The following is an 18,151-nucleotide window of genomic DNA, read 5'->3' on the forward strand; positions in this document are numbered from 1 at the left end:
AAAATGCTTAACTTTCTTTATTCAACATTTATGATTAGCAAGCACTTATCCAGTCAAAGTTTACCTTAATGATTTATATGTATTTTATAAAACTGTTCAAGGGCAGCACAACAGGCATTTACCAAGTATATTTAAATATTACAACGTACACATCTATATGTATATATTTCATTGTACAACTTATATCAAATAATAATCACAAAATTATAGTAAATTACCTCCTGCAATGAAATTGTTTCAATAACTCTTACTTTGCCTGTTGTTGTCTATTCTCATTCGACTGTTGCAAAATTAAGATTCTTTGTAGATTTATTTCATTCGTTATGATTAAATAAGACAAAAGCCAACACTTTGTAACAGAAATATGCTCAAGGGAAAATTTATTACATAAATCATGATATATTAAAACAAAATAACTTAGTATCAAAATAGATTTGTACATTTTAATACAAATTTAGCATTTTAATATATACATTTTTATGGAGGACACACAATATGTCATGGGTTAAAAGTCTTTCAGTACACTAGTGAGACGTTTCATTTTCTCTTCCATGATTTTCTTTTCCGTCTCTGTCTCCTCCAGAAGCTGACGCATCTCCTGCTCCACTTCAAAGACCTGAGGAAGACATGCTCTTGATTAGAGGAAGAAGACGGACTGAACGAACATAGTTTCCGTTATAGGGTTTGCTCTACTTCCTAACATTTATACATTTTTAATATATTTGTTTTCTCAATCAAGAAACAAAGTACCACTTAATGAGAATGTCCAAGGAGGTTAATGTTTCCCATTATGCAATTAAATGAAATGTTAAATTGCTCCACCCACCATATTACGACTATTTTAATTAGGGTGGTACGATATTTACTGCAGAAAGACTAATCCTTATTCATCATAGAGTGATGGCTTTTGTTCATGTTTTTATAAATTATCGATCTGGCACAAAGCAGCAATTCTGTCTACCAGCTTAGAGGAAAACCGGGCATTTCTGTAAAAACGTTGTATATTTCACCTTCTGATTGGTTTGTTCTATTTGTTGCTGCTTTTCAGTAGCCTGTCGTACGAGCTCAGCTTGATGAGCAGCCTGTACAGACTCCAGTTGTTGCCGGAAAGCATCGTCCACACAGTGTAACTTCTCCACAGCGGTTCTGCAAGGAAGACGGCAACAATTTAAAATGCAAGACCTTTAGATGGTGTCCCAATTGACTTAAGTAAAATAAGGCTTTTAGGGTGGATGGACCCAGCAATGAAACAATTACATAAATCTAGATAAATATTGAATGTAAAATTATATTTTTTGTTCTCAAGGGCAAGGGGATCAATACCCCTCAATCCTCTCTGAAGAGCGGAAGAACAAAACGCCTAAGATAGATTTTCCTCTGGTAAGTGTACCTGTGTGCTTCTGTTGCTTGATCTCTTTCCTCAAGCAGCAAGCTTTCCTTGGAATCAAAGTTCTCCTTCATGCGCTTAACCTGGCTCTCCAACCGAGTGAGCAGGTCTGCCTTCTCCTGCCACTTCTCACTGGAATCTCTAATAAAAAAAGAGAGAGAACCAAGAAGAAAAGGTATGGATGTTTGAAAAAGTGGTTGCAACATTAATGTTAGATCATCAGCAACAGCAGTAGAATGCACCTTTAACTTTTTGTCTCATTTAATCTTCTACACATAAGCCTCATGAGAGCTCCTCTGTGCTTGACATAGTGCATTTGTGATGGGGTCCTTGCCTGTAAGCTCTTTTGACCTCCTCCAGCTCTGCCTCTTTGTCCCCCAGCTGCTGTTTCAGCTCCTCCTTACGCAGGCTCAGATGTTCCAGACGCTCTCTCAGCTCAGCCTGCCGAGCTGCCTCCTCCTCCTGCTGCTGCTTGAGCTTCTTCTGGGTCTGGACTGCCTCCTCACGCAGCCTACGGATCTGATCGTCACGCTCCTGAAAAGCCTAAACAGCAGGGGGATTTGGGGAGTATAAGAAAGACGAAAAGAGATCAACAAATATATATATATAAATCACATTTGAAAAATACATCAACTCCAATGCTGACAGTAAATGCATAAAAGTTTGAAGGTTTGAAGAAGTGAAGGGAGTACTACCTCTTTGAGTTTGCGGATGGTCTCTGTCTGGTCATCAATGATTTTGGTCTTGATTTTGAGGGCGTCATTGTCTCCTTCGTTCTGTTTCTTCTGCGTGTTGAGCTCAGTGCTCAGCACTTCGATCCTGGCCTCCAGGCGCCCACGATCCTGAGCTAAAGACGATCCTATCAAAGACATGCACGTGAAAATGTAAATCAGATCATGTCTTTAATGATAACACTAACTGTACAATAACCTTTATTCCTTAATCATTATTCTTTAACTAATTTTACTATTCAATGTTTTTTTTTTAAATCTCTAATATGTACTAAAAAGACATATGAGTGTATGTCCCCCATATATCCACTAGATAGCAGGCTTTACTTGAAACAGGATAAATAAAAATCAGTTTCTACAGTAGTTAGCCCCACAAAAAAGACCTACTTCATACTCTACAATCAATAATAATTCACAGGCCGACACATCACAGAGTAATATCCACTCTTTCAGACTATATGAACAAGCTAGACATAGTACAGCCACTTTAGAGTGGACAATTGTCCTTCTGGATGTCTCAAACCTTGCAGAGCGAGCTCCTGGCCCCAGATCCGCCTCTCTGCCCTCAGGCCATCTATCACTGACTCCTGAGCTGTGAGCTGAGAGATAAGCCGCGCTTTGTCTTTCTTGAGCAACTCGAGCTGCAGGCTGAGACGGCGATCCTGCTCCACCTCTGCTTCCAAGGAATGCAGACGACTCTGGCAGAGGGACGGACGGAGAGACAATATTAATGATCGGATGCCCCCTATAATGGCTGACAGATGGGAAGGCAGCTGGATGATTCAGTATTCATGTTTTAGTCAGTGACTAATGCTCAGGACTGGTCATCTCCACTCTCTCAAACCTGAATCAGGTGACATGATTTCAATTTACCTTCAGATCAGTGACAGAATCTCTCTTGGCTTTGATGAGCTCAGAGATGCGGCTCTTCTGCTCCTTGACCATGGCTGTAAGCTCCTGCACCAAAGAGGCAGACTTCTTCTCCCTCTGCTGGGACTGGACGAGGGTCGCCCTGAGCTCCATCAGCTCTGCAGCCATCTGATCACAAGCCTCCTTCACCTACAGAAGCAGAGTGTTGCTGAATGTTAATGAGACATCTACAAGTTAAACAGAGTGAAGCCTCTTTGATGCATGCACTACCTGACTTAACAATTTTATCGATCAATGTCACCGCTGAGATCTCACAGGAAAAAAAGGCTTCAATGTTACAGATTTACAGAAAGCAATCTTTTAAAGGTTTTCACAAGTGAAGGTTTGGCAGGCAATCTGTTTCTCAATCTGAATTTTCTCAAAGGGGAAAAGTTTGAACTTAACCTGGCAACCTGTGCAAGCAGTTGTAACCGAGAATAAGATTAGATTTTGTACAGAGTCTGAAAATTAAATTGGTAACCATAACATGAAAGTACAGATTGATTTAAAGCCAACGCCTTTGTCTGGCTGTCTTTGTATCACTATCTTCCTGTGGCAATCACTGACTGCTTGTCTAGAGTCAAATGATCCTAATTCAATCTCAGCTCTCTCCATGGGCCTCAAAAAAATCTATTGTGTTTATTGAGATTGCTGTCAGTTCCAGTTCAACACTTCACTTTTATTTGGATGTAGCAATCTGTTATCAATGAGACTGTGCAGAGAATAGAATGTAAAATCACAGGCCATCTGTATGGCTATTCTCCCTCTTTCAGCTGACCTCAGAGAAGCGAGCGGCCTCGATGGTTAGTGCCATGCGGAACTCGTCCTCCAAAGCAGCGTACTGTTTCCTGCCATCCGCCAGTCTCTCCTGCAGCTCAGCCTCCCTGTGTGCAAGTCTCTGCTCCATCAAGGCTGCTTCTTTTGCCACCGCTTCACGGAAATCTGCCCCTCCAGGCTGCAGCCGCAACTCCAGCTGTTTTCTGTAGAAAACATGCCAGACACGTCCACCTGATTAACAACAGGGATGTTTACCACTAACAGGAAGTCTTCACATTGTAATTTGTAGGTAATAAAATGGAATTCTAATTTTAATGGGTTTTTACCATGGGAAAGTGTTTCCATAAAGAGATTATATAATGAATGATTGGACAAAAATGTTCCTTCAGTAGTGAGTCTAGAATCCTCATAACAGATGTACCTGTGCTCTTGTTCCCTGGCTGCGAGCAGCTCATGCAGCTGCTGCAGTTTGTCTTTGTGCTGGCGTACAGAGACTCGGTGAATGTCCAGCTCTCTCTTCAGAGTTGCTGCCTTGTTTACCAGCTCCTGGTGCTGCTTCATCTGTGAAAAGTCAGCATGAGTTCTATTTTACCAGCATGTCGCACTGAGTGACTCTCTCTGCTGAGTTCTAAATCATTCCGAACACTAAAATACTGCACAAGTATAATCAAATTTAATAGTGACAGGTACTTAACAGGTTCACCAGGAAACAAAATGAGAGGGGTTTGCATTTCTAGAATCATCTGAGTGAATGTACACTCAAAAGAAATGTACACTGCCAGAAAAGCGTGTTGTCTGCAATGCTTAACCAGCTACAGTACCTCTTCAGCCTGCTGGCGAGCCCTGAGTGCCTCTCCGTGGGAGATGCTTTCCTCCAGTCGCTGCAGTGCAGTTTTGTGTTGCTCTTCACTGCCGCGGGCCTTCTCCAGCTGCTGGGTTAGGGACTGACACCTCCCCTGCAGCTCCTCAACACGAGTCTGCAGCTCAGAGTGCCCCGAACGCTCCTTCAGCAACATTTCCTTCAGTCTGGGTGGGAGGAAAACCATGAGAAGGAGGTGTAAGAGATGCGGGAGTAATACCCTGAATGTCCCTTTTTTAACGAATATGGAAATTGATATAGGCAAACAAAAATGTGAAGAACTCTGATACTTCAGCAGATTCAAAGTAAATCTGAACTCATGATGAGTAATTTCTTTGTTATCCGTCTCCTGATGAGCGAGGGAAACAACAGTAACAGCCGTGTTTAGTATCATTTGAAAGTGACTGCTAAGATTGATTCATGAAAAGCTGCTGACATATGCTTGTCACCAGGCTTCTAATTACAAGCATAATGCAGATTGATTGAAGCAGGGTGCTGTGCAGACGAGGACTGTGCAGACAATAGTTACACCTGGCTCTCAGGATGGGTCTGTGCAGTGTAGAAAGAGGGGATAGAGATAGGAATATTCAATTATGGACCATAATAGCTTCTGGAATTTAAATATGAAGTATATAAGCTGGATAGGTTCTTAGGTTAATGATCTTTTTTTTTATACAGGATAGCTTTATTACCACATAGACCTGCAGGCATACTCAAAGGTTTTTAGTGTGATGGAGTCAATATGTGTGCTTGATTTCATAAGAGGCTATGGGACAATGAAAGTGGCTAATTTTAATAGTGGGATGGATACCCATTGTTCGAGAATGAGACAGGCAGCAGGCCCTGGTCTCATGAGAACCAGTACAAAAGATCAAGAGGGTAGAAATTGATGAGAATCCATTATGCAGTTGACAACTAAAATCCACAGAGATGAGGTTCAATTATCCCTTTTCTTCAAATTCGCTTTAGAGACGCTGTGTGGAAGTTTGTGTGCCAAGTGTATACATGTGCAACAATGTTTTTCTCCTCTTACCGGTCTGTGGTGTCCACGGCCATGCACTGCAGGTCTTTCTCCTCGCTGACCTTGGTCTGCAGGCACTTCAGTTCCTCTGTTAACTTCCTCACAGCCTGCTCGGCTTTCCAACGCCTCTCTCGCTCCTGGTCCCGCTCCTCGACAATAGTCTGAGCCACATGCAGACAAAAATACCCATGGGTTAAAAAAAACACAAAACCAATGCCATCACTTTGGCCACTTAAAAAGTGGATTTCAATCACATCTCAACTTTTTTAATTGTTGTCCTATGAACTGAAAAAAAGGTTATTTTCCAGCTTTTAGGTTAATCAAAACATATTATCAGATTTATTGATAGTAATATAATTATTAGCTGTACAGCTAGATACACATTTGCTAGTATGTACTGAGTTTTTAATGAACTGTTTAATGTTGTTTTGTTACAAAATTTCACATTATTTGTGTTAGTCATGCATGACCTATGAGTCATAGATTTGATGTCAAAAATGTTGAGAATATATATTTGTTTCTCATATTCTAGTCTGTTTTACAGTAATATGCTGGAAGTTGTATCTCTTATCCTGCTTCTGTGTGTTTGTTATTGTGGAAGTCAGCTTAAAAAGAAATACAAACAAAATAGCTTTTACAGACACACTGGGACAAACACAGCAGATACTACTGCTCTACTCCCTTATAGTAAGGGGCCATAACCTTTTTCATATTACACTCATCCAATAAAGACAGAAGCTGCTCTTCAATTTGAAGGTGACCTATCCATGCTGTACCTTGTAGGTTTCCTGCTCCTCAGTGGACTTGGTTCTCAAACTGCCCGAGGCCTTGGCAGCTCTCAAAGGTTTGCTCCTTGTTGACCCTGCTGCGTCTGTGTCACTGGTCTTCCTATGAGGCACCGCAGCCGACTTTGAGCTCTTCTGTTTCGGATTCTCCTGATCGCTGCGCACAGAACAAATCACAGGCATTGAACCAGCTGCAAAATCGATTATAAACAGCCCTCGGGCCAACGTCTGGTTCATTAAGGTCAAACCAGACGACTTGTTCAATATTATAGGTAAGAAAAGTTTTACCAGATTTGAATTTGGAACTATCCTTTTAAAATCACCTTGCTTTTGACTTGGACAGTTGGGAACTTACTTAAGTAAAATTACTGAATCTTAAGCACATGTCATCAGTGGCTGATGAAGTAAGAGGAGGTTGTTAATCGTAGAAGCGCGGTCGTTAATCATGGCGGTGAGATGACAGTTGAAATTTCTATTATAGAGGAGGAAAGTTTACTACATTGCTCAGAGCGGAAAATGTAACATCCCCCCTTCAGCTGAGACGTAAGATGATTTCCCTTTATCATCAAGATACCTGATGATATTAACTTTATGCATAATGTAAAAAATGGAAATATGGATTGCGGCATAATGTGTTAGATTATTATCGATGCCGGCTTTGTCATTATTATTTAATAAACACCTCTGTGTCAGCATCTTTGGTGAGTATATGAATGTAACATCATTACTGAGAGGTACACTCCCTGATTTTGTTCGTGTCTAATAAACCTTTAAACAGAGAGTAAAAAACACAGCAAGTTCTATCAAATTTGTTGCTCTGTGGGGGCGGCAGTTAAATATTAAAACAAAATCAGGGAGAAGAAATGAGAACATGAGGACCTGACAGCTGAAACACAGTTTAGTGCAGAGCTGTGCGAGCAGAGACTTACCCGTCGGATCTCCTGCTCGTCTTCTCCTTGCTGGTTGTCCTCCTTGTTGGTATGCTGTTATGATGTTTGGGGATTCTGGTGCGCCTCCTGTTCTCCTTCCCGCTGTCACACTCACTCTCAGAAGTGCGGTCTATGTCCCTCTTGGCTTTTCGTAACGGCACCACAGGATGAGTGGAGTCAGCGGATTTTTGACCTGTAGGCACCTGATCGGTAAACAATGCAGAAATACGTGTGTAAGGGGATAAAATAAAATATCTGACAGATGAAATCTTTAGATAAATACAAAGGGGATATTTAATAGCCACAGCAGCATCATAAACTGGAATATAAAGCAGTAACTATCATACCAGACACAAATACTTCATAATAAATGACTCAGGCTTTCGGTAGTGTTGAATAAGCACCTGCTGGATGAGCTGGGACACCTGGTGTTCCAGTTTCCTGATGCGCTGTTCAGCCGCATCAGTGGAGGGAACTTTATGGAAGCTCTGGCGAACCGGTTGTGCAGCTGGATCTGTGACTTCTTCAGAAGCAGACCGCTGATAAAACTGGGTCAGCACCTTGTCAATGTGTGGTGTGGTCAGAGGGACATCCCCTTTACGCTGCAATGGAAAAAAACTATTAGATTTTTACCCATGATTAAAGAAACAGTCTTAAATCAAAGTAACTACCATGCCTATGTTAATCTCTACTCCAGCTAATTTTGAATAAGAGAAAAATTATGGAAATTACTATCTGGTGTAATCAATGTATGTCTTCATTAAAATGTTCAGAATCCCAAACTTTTGCTATTCTGGTATTAATCCACTAGTTCCCAGTATATTCAAGCAAGTCAGCTAATTTTCAAACTTATACTCATTCAGTAATATTACACTTATTTTGGTCTGTTAGCACTTTCAGTAGGTGAGAGGTGTCAATAATGAAAGATAAAGAAAAGTTTAGTCCTTAAAATTACATTTTCATTGTGACTTGTATCTGAGGAAAGCAGGAGGTCCACATAGTCCTCGAGGCCGGGGATATCACAGAGACTGCCTGGACCTAGATCTACTGGGTGTCCCTGTAGGTCCTTTCCATCCAGGACAGAGATCTGTGGCAATGACTGCATGATGATCTCCCTGTAACCTGCAACATGACAGACATTTTGAAAAACCTGATCAGAAGGTTTAGCCATAAACTCAATTATTATTGCTGCAAAGAAGGTGATGCTTTCACTTAAGTAGTTTGTTTGTTGTTAGCAGGAAATCTTTATAACTTTATATCACTTTCCTTAACATTGCAAAACATGTATTGTCTGTTCTCATGAAATTATAACTCTTTATTTAAGAAAAAAAAAATCACATATCTATGGAGTTGAGATTAATGAGTTGTCTACATCTTCTCCCTTGTATTATTCTATTATAATATTGAGAATTCTGTGGAAGGTATTCATCTAGTTCATTATTGTCACACCAGTGGTTAACACCTGATAACATCTCTTCTTCATATGCTCTATTAATGCAGCTCATTTAATGAGAACTGATTGCAACTAAAATGATGTCTACACATACTGACAGCTAGACTTCAAAATCTAGCAGCTGTCCTCTGTGCTAATGTTTACATGAACACACACAATTCAATCAAAAATCTTTCTGACAAAGAAATGTCTGATTGAACCATATAGTGTAAGTTTTTGTTATTTTGTATATCAGCTCATGTTTAAACACAGTGTATCTGTAATGGCAGATTTAAAGTTAATATATGGATAATAGGACTTTTTACAACTGTATTTCACAATGAAATGTCCATGCCCTACCTGGTGATCTACACACAGGGTTGCCTTTGCCATCCTTGCTTAACGTCACCTCTCTTAAGCTTTGCAATCCCAGCAGGCACTGCAGCAGGTGATCAATGTGGTCCAGGTGGTTGCTATGGAGACCGAGGAAATTCAGCTTGTACTCTGAACCATGAAGGTACAGCAACCCTAATGAGAAGAGCAAGGAATAAACAGCGTTGATATGTCATTCACTTGGTCATTTTTTGCCTTTGAATGCAGAAAGGAAAAATCGGTTCAGATTGTATTGAACTCACCTGTGAGGTTATTTATCTGATTGTAGGACAAGTTTAATCTTGTTAGGTTCACGAGGCCGTTCAGTCCTGAGATACAGGGAGGGGATATTAACACCTGAGTGATTTTACATGTCATATAGCTGTGGCAGCAACAGAAGAGTAAACACAAGAGCCAGTAATGAAGAATAATGACTGGAAGCTGAAACGTTAATTGTCCGGCTAAAACTGAGACTAAAGACTCACCTTCAACCTTCGTGATTAAGTTGCAGGATAAATTTAATGTCCTGAGGGAAGTGAGGGAACTTAAACCCTCGATCTTAGAAATGCAATTGGAAGAAAGGTCTAATTGCTGCAGATGCCAAGCTGAGGTCAGGCCCTCGATCCTCGGGATGTGATTACAGTGCAGATTGAGGGATGTTACTGTGGGACTCAGGGGGATATCCAGCAAGCTAGACAAAAGGCAAGAAGGTGATAGAACAGATTCGGCATTACAGAAAAAAATGTTTAATCACTTATTACAACCATTTTTTCTGCAAGTAAACTTTGTAGGGTGACAACCAACAATTACCCACTAAACAACTTTAACAACAACATTAGTTACACTGTGTTTATATATTTGTTAATTGTTTAGGGCTATTAAAGTTCCCAACCATTGTGCAACATGCCTATCACAGCTAGAACCATTATCAAATGTAAACATCATTTTGCACAGTTTGTTTGTATTTATCCTGATCTAAAGGATAAGGATGTAATAGTTATAAAGGAATGATAAATAAAGTATAGGACAAATGAAGAATAAGGGATGAATAAAGAGAGTATTTTAATTATCGCCTAATGCTTAACTTCCCTTCACAACAGTTCAGAGGAAAACGTTTATTTGTATTTCAATGTGTTTATCCCGTGGCTGTATTAACTTCTCGCTTTGAAGATTAAGATTTAATTTGGAAGACCTGGGATAATCTTACAAAACAGGGCAGGACGACATGACCATAAAATCACATCATGATAAAAACGTTCATATCAGTCGCATCCTATTACTTTTAAATTCAAAGAATGGGTTTTGCTGCTGGGTGAAGGTGGAGGGTTTAAAATCTTCTGTATGAGCAAAGAATAACAAACAAGTTTTACAAATCTGATATGGATGAATTACACCTTCTCTCTGTATATGAATAATGCATATGTATGTATTAAGACCCTTTGTTATATTGCTATTGATGATAAATTCATTACGACAATTATTGTTATTACTTTATATCTCTGCTCCATTAAACTAACAAGCAGTATATTAAATACTAGCTTAACCTTGACCTAGCCACATCATTTACACACGTATTGATTCAAGTATAACTAATACTGACTTATTAATAATACTTCTGTACTTTTTACGAAAGTACTTCACCACCTTTGCTCAAGTGGTGAACCATAACAACCTGAGATGTATATACCTTGTTATTTCCTTGTCAATAAGACACAGCTCCTTATTTCCCATTACGACGACGTGAGCTTCTGTTATTTACCCGCAGGACGAAGCTAAATCTTTAGCTAACAAACTTAGCAGCCAAACTTCACTGTGGCCCGAGCTCCACGGAGGCTCTCTCACTGCAACCCGCCTCCACGCGACACGTACCGGGGCCGAAGCAGCGAAACTACTGACGTGTTACACCATGTTTAGACTTAAGTTAAAACCATTTTCTTCTGATATATGCCTCCATTGAGTTGAACTAACCGCTTCGGGGATCACAACTTCCTGTTTACGTGACGTGGGCAACGGCAACATCCGGGACACTCGGAGACTCCGCCCACACGTCCTTTAAGTTGACGTATGTACAAAGACACATTTAAAGATGGTGCTGAGGTCATATGTCTCAGTCTGTGTACCACCAGAGAATTTTTTTTTCTACAAATCTTCCACAGGTATATACCTCACATTGTGTCTGTTTGTGGTTATTCTGTGTCTTTCTTTTATGTCTTTTTAAAAGAGAGATAGATATATAGATAAATAGATTGAGTTACCTATTGAGTTTGCAGGCTTAAATTAGATCCTCAAAGTTTATTCAAATGTCTATTTTATTAGCTTTTCTGGAGCCTGCAACCACATCACATGATCTTAGCAAGGAGAGGAACCTGTCAGATGGACCCTGAGAAGCAGTTCTTTCCTCAAAGGATGTTTTCAATGTCGAGAGTGAACTTTGAAGCTTATTAAACAAAGTGCATACAATAAACACGTGTCAGATCCATCTTTAAACAAGTATATTCATGTCAGATACTGAACACTGTGCAGTGTGTTCATGTACAAACCATATAAAGTCTGTTTTATCTGATATTTTTACAGATGTGTTTACCTCAGGCCAACAGTATTAGTCAGTACTCTGTCTGAATCTATCTCTATGCACCCGTGTTTAACTGATATTGATTTTTGTGTTTATCTGAATCAAAAGTAATCTTATTGCTAAAGCACATCATGATTAAAACCCAGTATTCCTGTTCACCACATCATTATACTTTTGTTTCAATTCAAGTAGCAGCTTCGTCCCTCATTTGTACAACCCCCCCGCCGTCCTCTGCATCGACTCCACAGTCTGAAAATGTTTTAAATGCAGTCGTTGTTTGTACAAACAACATGCTGCATGAGAATTGTTAGCACAAAAACGCAAAAGTAAAAAGACGTTACATGCATTTATTACAAAACAACCATCAAATCCATGATCTTCAATTAAATTGCTTTCTATGTTCAGCAATTTTCACTTTCAAATACAAAACCTTGAGGGAAGGTTTATACAAATCCTTCAACCTTGACAACTTTGTAATATTATTGATGAAATTAAATTGCATGTGACTCTGTAGGAAACCACACACTATGATCTTTAGTAGTATACACAGTATGTTTGATTGACCTAACGTGAATAGAATAGTGCTCATAGAGAATCAATAAGGTCACTTGGCCTCTGTTGCAAATGAAATTAACTTCTGCATGTGGACACAAACAGCAGGAGAGGAATGTAATAAATCACTTCACAAATTTTTGGTGATGCAAATATATGGTCGATTTTATTCACTGGATTGTGTTTAAAAAAGATAAATAGAACAAATGTTGGAGTGAAATAAATGCGTCAATTTAATCCATGTAAAAGATAATGAAGATGGATAATTATTCAATAATTAATATTTCTCTTTATATATGATCTTTCCTTAAAGTATAATTAATAAATATTTTTAATTTTAATCTACCTGTGACTATTAGACCTGTGAGACCATGCCTTCAGTGAATAATGACAAATCGCTGACGCAATATAAAGATCTTGACGTCTATTATTTTCATAATTCATCCAGCATTTACACAGGCCGCTGATTGATTCAGTTCATCACACACTGAACCTTGTCCATATTAGAATTGCAGCTTGACGGATCATTGTACTCAGTGGCTGCGGGCCAGTGATGATAGAACCAATTATACCTGCAACGCTGCCACTGGCCCTCCTTAACCTGTGCAAATTATGATCTGGTGCTAATGAAGTGAATGAATTAGAAATACCATCTGTTGCTGCCTCGCCACCACTTACTGTATCTCCCATTGGCTGTAGTCCTCAAGGACACTGCATTAAACAAATAATGATGATGATTGATAATGAATGATAATGATGAATATGTTCAACCCCTTCTCATAGGACTGATGTATATCAATGCTTCAATTAAACTTGAGTGGAGAATCTTTACATTTAGCTTGTGTCCTTATTTTTACCTTGCTACTGTATAAAAACGCTTTGACTGTGGGGGGGAAAAGTTATATACCATTGTAAACCAGGCAGTGGAAAAGGAAGGCAGCAAAATTGCAATGATATTTCTCATGTTGTGCTTAAGGAAGAGCGTACAGCTGGCTCAGAGACACAACACTTAGGCATGGAAATTATGGAAACAACTAGAGTGGATCTCGGTAGAGTGCATACTTCCACCGAGGCTGGACAGTCCCCTCATGAAGCTGTATATAGGCCACTAGAGGGGGATTTGTAGTCCTCTAAACATGCCTGATTTCTTTTATCAAGATCCATGAATATTCTCTGAGAAATTAAGGGTAAATGTTGCAATCTTTAAGAAATAATTAATTCCTGCATCCACCCCCTGAGCTTGAATTTAATGATGTTTCTCTATGATCCATTATGCATCTTTCCCCCAAAGCTTCAAAGGAATCCATTCAGACAACCAAACAGACAGGGACTTGATCATAAACCATAGTACTGGACAAGTAAAACGAGAATCTATTGTGCTAGATAAAAAATTAAAGAATCTCCAAAGTTATTCTTAATCATCATCATCATGATCATCAACTTGTAGTCGGAGACTATGGAGGTCTTCAGTTGAAGCCATCGTCTTGTCCTTTTTTACTGCATCATCTAAAGTTATAGAACATGTAGAAAGTGTTAACTTCCAAGGCTCAGGAGGAAGGGTCATTGGTTCAATCCCCGACTCTTCCAGTCTGCATTCTGATGTGTCGTAAATACTGAAAATGCCTGTGGTAGTAGTATGTATGATAGAAAAAGTGTTGCATATAGACAATTTGTGTGTATGGGTGAGTGAGTGTGACTTGCACTTTAAAGCCATTTCAGTCAATAAGTAATGAAAGCATTTTTTAAATATAGTCTATTTGATATGTGTTTTCCATTGTTGCAGGAAAGCTGTAAGTGAACACATTTCTCAATATAAAAAAAACTGTGCAGTTTCTTCCGTACCTTTCTACCAATTGTTTTTTTATTGGCTTTTATCCCTAAACAAATAAAACAATAATTTGATGATTGATAGTGTATAACCTTCAGCTGAGTGACGTAACTTTCCAAAGCAACTTATCTGTAACATGTTTTGTAATCCTTAAGTAAAAGAAGGTTTTTGTTCAGAGCAGCAGACAAAACACTTCTGTTTTTGGGAGGAACGGGTTTATTTCCAAAACTGTTATCTTCCATAGCTGCGACAGATGCAATGATTACAAATGATGCATAAAAGCCACATTTTCAACATGCTAATTGTAAAAAATAGTTATCTTTTGATTACAATAAACAGAATAGCAACAGAATTAAAAAATGCACCCTATCGTGTTTAAACAAATGACAGACGTTATGTGCGAACAATACAGTGTGGAGACGTTGTGAATAAATTACAGACTGTACATTTTCAGCATAACGTACAATTAAAAGAAAAACACCTATTTATCATGTGTCAAAGAAAACGTGTTCCTCGTACATTCATATTTAGCTCTCTGCCCGTGTCGGGGCTCGTCACAGTTTTCAATGCACAGAAACAGAACAAACATAAATCTGCAGTACGACAAAAAGAGGGCATCCCATTGTTCATCTGATTGATCGCGTAATTGTATGTTTATGCACCACACAGATCATAATATATTAAGCACACAATATACCGTAGTGTCCTGATTATCCAGATAGGCAATCTGTCTGAAGGGGAAAATATGGATTGCTGTTCGAAGTTGATCTCGCTGCAGCAGTGTGGAGAATATCGATAACCGGCTTTTTTGATGAAGTGTTGTGTTGTAATGAAGCAAACTAGCAACAAACAAGGTTGTAAAACTCTTCCTCCTGCTGTCACTGCTCTCATTTCATTTCAAATACACCCTCTCGATAAAGAAGGTATTGCTGGTATCTGTTCCTCCAACTTCATGTGTTGTAGGCCTCCTCTCTTCAGGCTTAAAAAAGACAAGAGAGACAGCAGTGACAATCCATCATTATTGTCAGACAGACTGAAAAACACATGTGGGTCCATTTTCAGGTCAGGTGGGTGGATGTTAAAATAGACAAATGATCCTGATATAACCTGAGATAGCAAACTGAGGACAAACAGTTCATTATGTCATCCACTCAATAGTCTATCATGTTCATTTCCATTATCGGGCGCTTGAGGAGGGCAGGAAGGAAATGTCAGCTACACAAATAGTCTCATCACTGTGTCAACATGCAGAGAATATCGGCGGATATTTAAATGTGCGGAGGAGACGTCGTATCTCAGTGGCTGTTCAGACAGTCGTCAGTGAGCACTGCAGAGAACCTGTCTCTCCTCACACTCCCAGATGGAGAGAATGACGAACAGGGTGAAGGATTAAACTGGAGGGGGATGAGCTGTGTTTTTCTCTCTCACGCTCTTGTTTAAAATTGGAGAAAAAAGCTGCAGAACTTTGAGTATAGCGGTGCCTGTTGATTTTAAGTAGGCCACTAAAAGATCTACTGAGAATAGGTTTTTCATACTCTGTTCAGGAAGTGAAGTGGTAGACAGTGATTAGTTTCCTTGTTAATAAAATAGTGCATTTAAATACTGACCTTACTCAGTTGTCAATATCTGATATGTGGTTCTCTATCTGCAACACAAAAACATTTGATTATTATATTGTTATAGACATAAGTGGAATACAGTCATCCATTATTTGTTTCTATTCTGCATCTATACAAACTAAATTATGTGCAGTCATTTAGTAGAATCTCTGAGGCAGATAATACAATATATAATAATAACTTTAAGGTCAAAAATGAATAAGGACACAAACAGCTTAATGAAGCTTTAAGTTGAATGCAACTGATATGAATTGATAAGAGCTTTTTATTGTGGTTAGCATCTAATAATCTAATTCGTAGGGAGAACAGTCAGCTACAGATGGTCCATCAACTGATCGGCTAATTTAGGAAGCTAAACAATAAAAGTAAATCTTTACATTGACTGTACAGGATCAAAAAGAACCTCCTGAAGTGTTTATTTCCCTATGACCTGAGATTATGACTTGTAGAATCACATACAGCATCATGTGATTAATGGACGTGTGTCCTACACAGACGCACACAGTAACCCGACTGAACCCATTATCCTTACAGGAGAACTCAGTTGCCACTCACTCCTTGTTGAGACTGGTAACGGCGTCTTGTCCTAATTACCATGTCGCTGGTGCCTTCATCTTCAAAGTCATCTTCACCACCGTCCGTCATCTCCCCCGCCTCCACCTCGGCTGTCCCATCCGCTTCCTCTCCACCGGATTGGTCCAGCGCATCACCATGGAGACATTCACACATCTCCTCTTGTTTCCTCTGCATCTCTGGCAAAAGAGCAAGAGGGACAAGGACGAGCAGTTAACACCACAACATTAGAGGTTTATTGAACAAAGCTTTTAATATTTTCTAAATCCCTTTGTCCTTTTTCCTCAAAGACCCTGTGTGTCTTCTCCCCATGTGCTGTCTATAGCACCCCCCCCCCCCCGCCCCTCTGTCATGTCCTACCGGCGTCACAGCGATGTTGCCGCTCAATCTTCTCCAGCCTTCCCAGCAGTGAGTCGATCTTGGTCTTGATCTGAGACAACTCCCTTTTGATTGTTACGAGCTGGTCCGTCTTCACTGTCGGCAAACACGAACAGCATTAAAAAGCATTGAAAATCTGAAGTTTGACAACTAGACAGACGCAGTTACAACTGCAAAGCTGCTGCACTGCGGCGCTCTGACGTGTCTCAAAGAGAAAGTTCTTTGTCAGAAATCAGTGTGAAAAAGGGCGTGAGGATGAAAGTTTAAGGTATTCCACTGTGCTGCATTGTGACTGCTGATTATTATCTGTCAGAGTATGATCAATAACAACTTTGGATGAATGGAAGAAAGATAATTTCATACAACCTGAATGGTCTTTTTGGAGTTTTGGCCTCGATTCTGCAGTAACAACACAGAACTCTGATCTTTAGTCTCGTGAAGGCAGCTTTATGTGAACCTATACCATGGGTTTATAACAGGGCCTTTGCAGAAAATGATATGGTTAGAATGAACCAAACAGAGAAGTTGCGGCTGTGAAACCTAAACAGTGAACAGAAACATGTCAAAACATTCTGGAGAGCCCAAGTGGTTTGGATACAGTGATTGCCTTAACGGTTGGTTTGTTCACAACTCGGTGAGCTGAACCAATTATTCAGTTAGTTGCCACAATTCCAGAAATATTAAAATACTTTGGTGTCTAAATTTGTGTTATATGTAAGAAAGATAATGGCCAAAACTACAAAAATGAACAAAGGAAGTAATAATAATGTCAACAGAACAAGTACAAATTAATTGGACGAACAACAATGGACAAAAAATAACATACGTTTAGGGGCCATCACGGAAGAGACGGCGTGGAGTGCTCGGGAGGAGGACGAGGACGAGGAAGAGGAGGAGGAGCAAGCCCTGACTGTCAAGGAGGATTTGGCTCTGTGCGTGGAGGGGACGAGTAGTCGTGAACGTTTGATGGGGATCACAGCCCGGGTCGGGGGCGCGACACGGCCGTGAAACTCAAAGAGTCTGAAAACAGATGAAAAATAGAGTTGCAGCAATTAAAGAGAGGAAAAATGTTACACTTGTATTACAGCTAAGGAACGCTTTATTCAAAGGGAATGAGCTGTAACTCTGGATTCATTATGGGCAGTGAACACCACTGTGTCACTGATACTCCTGCGGTGCCTTGATGTTGTTATTCTAGCCACAAGAAATCCTTACAAAGCTCCAAATAGACAAATGCCGCAAAAGATGTCTGAACGATCGGGGGTCCATATTGAAGAATGCCGTGGCCATTCAATCAGATCCTGTTCCCTTTTGCCTACGACACATTAAATTGCCAAAATATCAATAATGACTCAAAGCTGAAGGATTCGACTCTCAGGGATATTGAAAAGCAGAGGAAGTAAACAAACCCATGAAAATGTCAAATG

The 18,151-nt window shown here is 39.7% G+C and overlaps 2 protein-coding genes across 6 annotated transcripts in view; both read right to left on the reverse strand.

Moving 5' to 3' along the window:
• Positions 1-133: 133 nt before the first annotated feature.
• On the reverse strand, positions 134-11,154 carry lrrcc1 (leucine rich repeat and coiled-coil centrosomal protein 1). The gene is made up of 19 exons (XM_062405350.1): positions 10,890-11,154; positions 9,688-9,893; positions 9,466-9,531; positions 9,191-9,358; positions 8,354-8,520; positions 7,803-8,000; positions 7,399-7,601; positions 6,461-6,626; positions 5,697-5,845; positions 4,626-4,830; positions 4,226-4,365; positions 3,806-4,007; positions 2,992-3,177; positions 2,642-2,816; positions 2,083-2,246; positions 1,722-1,930; positions 1,391-1,528; positions 1,011-1,146; positions 134-616 (listed from the first exon to the last, which is right to left on the reverse strand). Exons 1-19 carry the CDS (start codon positions 10,931-10,933, stop codon positions 506-508), a joined length of 3,033 nt encoding a protein of 1,010 aa, XP_062261334.1. The 5' UTR covers positions 10,934-11,154; the 3' UTR covers positions 134-505.
• Positions 11,155-14,364: 3,210 nt separating this feature from the next.
• LOC133967906 (RNA-binding Raly-like protein) overlaps positions 14,365-18,151 on the reverse strand; it is a 35,383-nt gene continuing 31,596 nt past the window's right edge. For 2 of the 5 annotated variants that reach the window (XM_062403604.1, XM_062403608.1), the window contains 6 exons: positions 17,551-17,744; positions 17,091-17,123; positions 16,707-16,820; positions 16,329-16,525; positions 15,762-15,799; positions 14,365-15,133 (listed from right to left, as the gene is read on the reverse strand). In XM_062403604.1, the coding sequence (XP_062259588.1) occupies positions 15,767-15,799; positions 16,329-16,525; positions 16,707-16,820; positions 17,091-17,123; positions 17,551-17,744 (571 nt within the window). In that variant the 3' untranslated portion in view covers positions 14,365-15,133; positions 15,762-15,766. The remainder of the gene's footprint in view (positions 15,134-15,761; positions 15,800-16,328; positions 16,526-16,706; positions 16,821-17,090; positions 17,124-17,550; positions 17,745-18,151) is intronic. The other 3 variants (XM_062403606.1, XM_062403607.1, XM_062403605.1) reach the window with 3 other exon arrangements.

This window comes from Platichthys flesus, chromosome 14 (assembly GCF_949316205.1).
Source record: "Platichthys flesus chromosome 14, fPlaFle2.1, whole genome shotgun sequence".
Classification (NCBI taxonomy): Eukaryota; Metazoa; Chordata; class Actinopteri; order Pleuronectiformes; family Pleuronectidae; genus Platichthys; species Platichthys flesus.